Genomic DNA, 2,415 nt, shown 5'->3' on the forward strand with positions numbered 1-2,415 from the left:
GATGCTCGGAGACTGCTCAGTGAGTACTGCATCTCTGCACAAGTGTTTAGGTGTATTAACACTCGCAGACACTGTATATGAAGATAGCAGACCCTCAATATGCCAAGCACTCTTGCTACTGGGCATACGTGAGCTTGGCATGGGTAAGTAATGCGCGCGATGTACAGGATTCGCGGGGCTGAAGACTTTGCAGGTGCCGCTGCGCAGGGTTGGTTATGGATTGGTGGGCAAATTCTGCTGATTGATTATGCTTGACTGACATCTGCCCTATGTCAGGAATGGGCTGTCGGATAGTGTGTATTTTCACAGAATGTCGCCGCTCTATTGGCTGACGATGTGCAGGCAATTGATCTGGGCATGAATCGGGACGCTGATAAGTGGAAGGATGACCGAGGGAACGACATCTTTACTCCCGTAGAGAAGCAAATTCGAAGACAGATTTGGTCGTCGTGCTGCATCGCGGACAAGTAAGCCTTCACACATACATGCCTTGTGCCCAGTCTTATGACCCGGTTCCAGACTTTCTGCAATATGGCTTGGTAAGCCTACATAACTCCTCACCCCGTCCATGACTCAGCAACTTGGTGGACAGGTCGGCCGGTAATGTACAGGAAGGGCGACTTTGATACGCCTCATCCCGATCCCGATCTTGTACGTATCTACGCCATTAAAGAGCAACAAGCAGTAATCTGACGTTTTATCAGAACGAGGATCAAGAGCTCTGGAGGCCATATCCGCGCGATTCACTGGGCCCGAATTTCGTGCCCATGCCGGGATATGTGATGACCTGTTTCCGTGCTCAATGCAAGCTTTGTAAGCCCTCTTGTCGTTATCTTCCAGTGCATTCGTTCATGACTACACAAGCATTCGTTATGAGTGAGATAATGTCGAAGATATACCCCGTGAAGTGGTACACGGACAGTCCTCGTCGGCAGCTCCTCGACCAGCTCGAATCTGCTCTGCATACCTGGATGATTGAGCTACCAGATGAACTGCGTTACCACGAAAACGGTAATCGCGCACCGTCTCCTCCCCACGTGCTTGTCCTTCACGCGGAGTACTACGCAGCGTTGCTGTTGCTTTATCGAGCATTGTGAGTCAAGTTGGTGTTCCTTCGGCCCTATATCTCATCGATTCCAGCCTCCCAGTTCGGAACGACGATCAAGACCAGGATCACATCCACGCAAAATGCTTCGACGTATGCCGAGGCGCGGCTGCGAAAGTCAGCTCGATCAGTAAGTTCCTCAGACCGTATAGTTCAAGCTGACTCACTAACCGCGCATTAGTCACTACATTCCACGAGATTTTTGGTCTGAAAAGCAGTCCGCCATTTGTCGTCACATACCTACAGAGTGCTGGGTATGTACTTTTCACCCGTTCCCGGATAGTCAGCTGTACTAACACGTCTCTTGGGAAGGATTATGCATGTTGTTACCCGTCTGTCCCATTCGCTACATTAGGCGCTGAACGTTATATGCTGACGATATACGCTAGTCAACCGCCAGCCTAGGGATACACAAGCTACAATCGGCCTGTTGCAGTGCATTCATGCTCTCGAAGAACTCCAGGTAAGCCGAACGTAGCGTTTGTTTGTCATTTTGCAATGAACCCAGACGGTGTCTCAGGAGGTCTGGCCAACCGCACTTCGGATCAGAAATCTGCTTAAAGGAGCGAAGGTGCAAATGAGCGATCTTACCGCTCTCAGTGAAACTGCTGGTAGGCCTAAGCGCAGAGCAGAGGAAGCCCTTGGCGTTGAAGCACCTCAAGAACTGCTCGTGTCTCAAGCCTATCACAATGCGCAATCGTTCCCAGATAACAGTGGTGCAAGTGGAAGCATGTCCTCGGGACTAGGTTCCTATGGCATGGCGAACGCAAGCCCTGGTCTGTCTTACGTCCCAAGCTACGAGTGGTGGCCGCCGCTCATCGGTCCTGGGATAGGCCAGGGCTACCCAGCCGAGTACACGCAATACCAGACCGGCCACGTCGTCTCGCCGTACACCGGCCTGCCCAACTCGGTCATCAGCTTTGACGCCGAGCAGCTTCCACCAGACTTCATGCTGCAGCAGGCCGACCCCAATTTACAACAGTCCAACATGTCTCCTTACCCGCCGCGCAGCGACCCGCGCCACCCACATGATCCACGGTAATACTCACGTCACTCTCTTGCAGTGTGATTTTGATACTCTTCGGGCCAGGGCTTCACTGCCTTCGCAGGATATCTTCGCTTTCTGAATGTTGTAATAGGATTCTTGAGTTTCATTTTAGGTAGTCTCTCTTCGGTATCCTCGTTGACCTCTTCTTGCTTTTGTACCATCAAGGACGCGCACACGTAGGGAAACTGAATATAATAACAGTACCAGTCCTCCAAGCTAAGAGTGGTTATGATCTACAGAGATGGGTCATAAGATGCGTGAT

At 51.3% G+C, this 2,415-nt stretch overlaps 1 protein-coding gene across 1 annotated transcript; it reads left to right on the plus strand.

Moving 5' to 3' along the window:
- Positions 1–2,363, plus strand: PHACADRAFT_266499 (uncharacterized protein; the record flags this gene model as incomplete). The annotated part of the gene is made up of 14 exons (XM_007403180.1): positions 1–19; positions 69–143; positions 194–223; positions 277–293; positions 343–467; positions 520–539; positions 593–651; positions 705–813; positions 865–1,093; positions 1,141–1,235; positions 1,287–1,359; positions 1,418–1,437; positions 1,495–1,568; positions 1,626–2,363. Coding segments are annotated over 14 exons (1,467 nt in total), but the record flags the coding sequence as incomplete, so codon positions are not given.
- Positions 2,364–2,415: the final 52 nt, after the last annotated feature.

The sequence above is a fragment of the Phanerochaete carnosa genome, assembly GCF_000300595.1.
Source record: "Phanerochaete carnosa HHB-10118-sp unplaced genomic scaffold PHACAscaffold_842, whole genome shotgun sequence".
Classification (NCBI taxonomy): domain Eukaryota; kingdom Fungi; phylum Basidiomycota; class Agaricomycetes; order Polyporales; family Phanerochaetaceae; genus Phanerochaete; species Phanerochaete carnosa.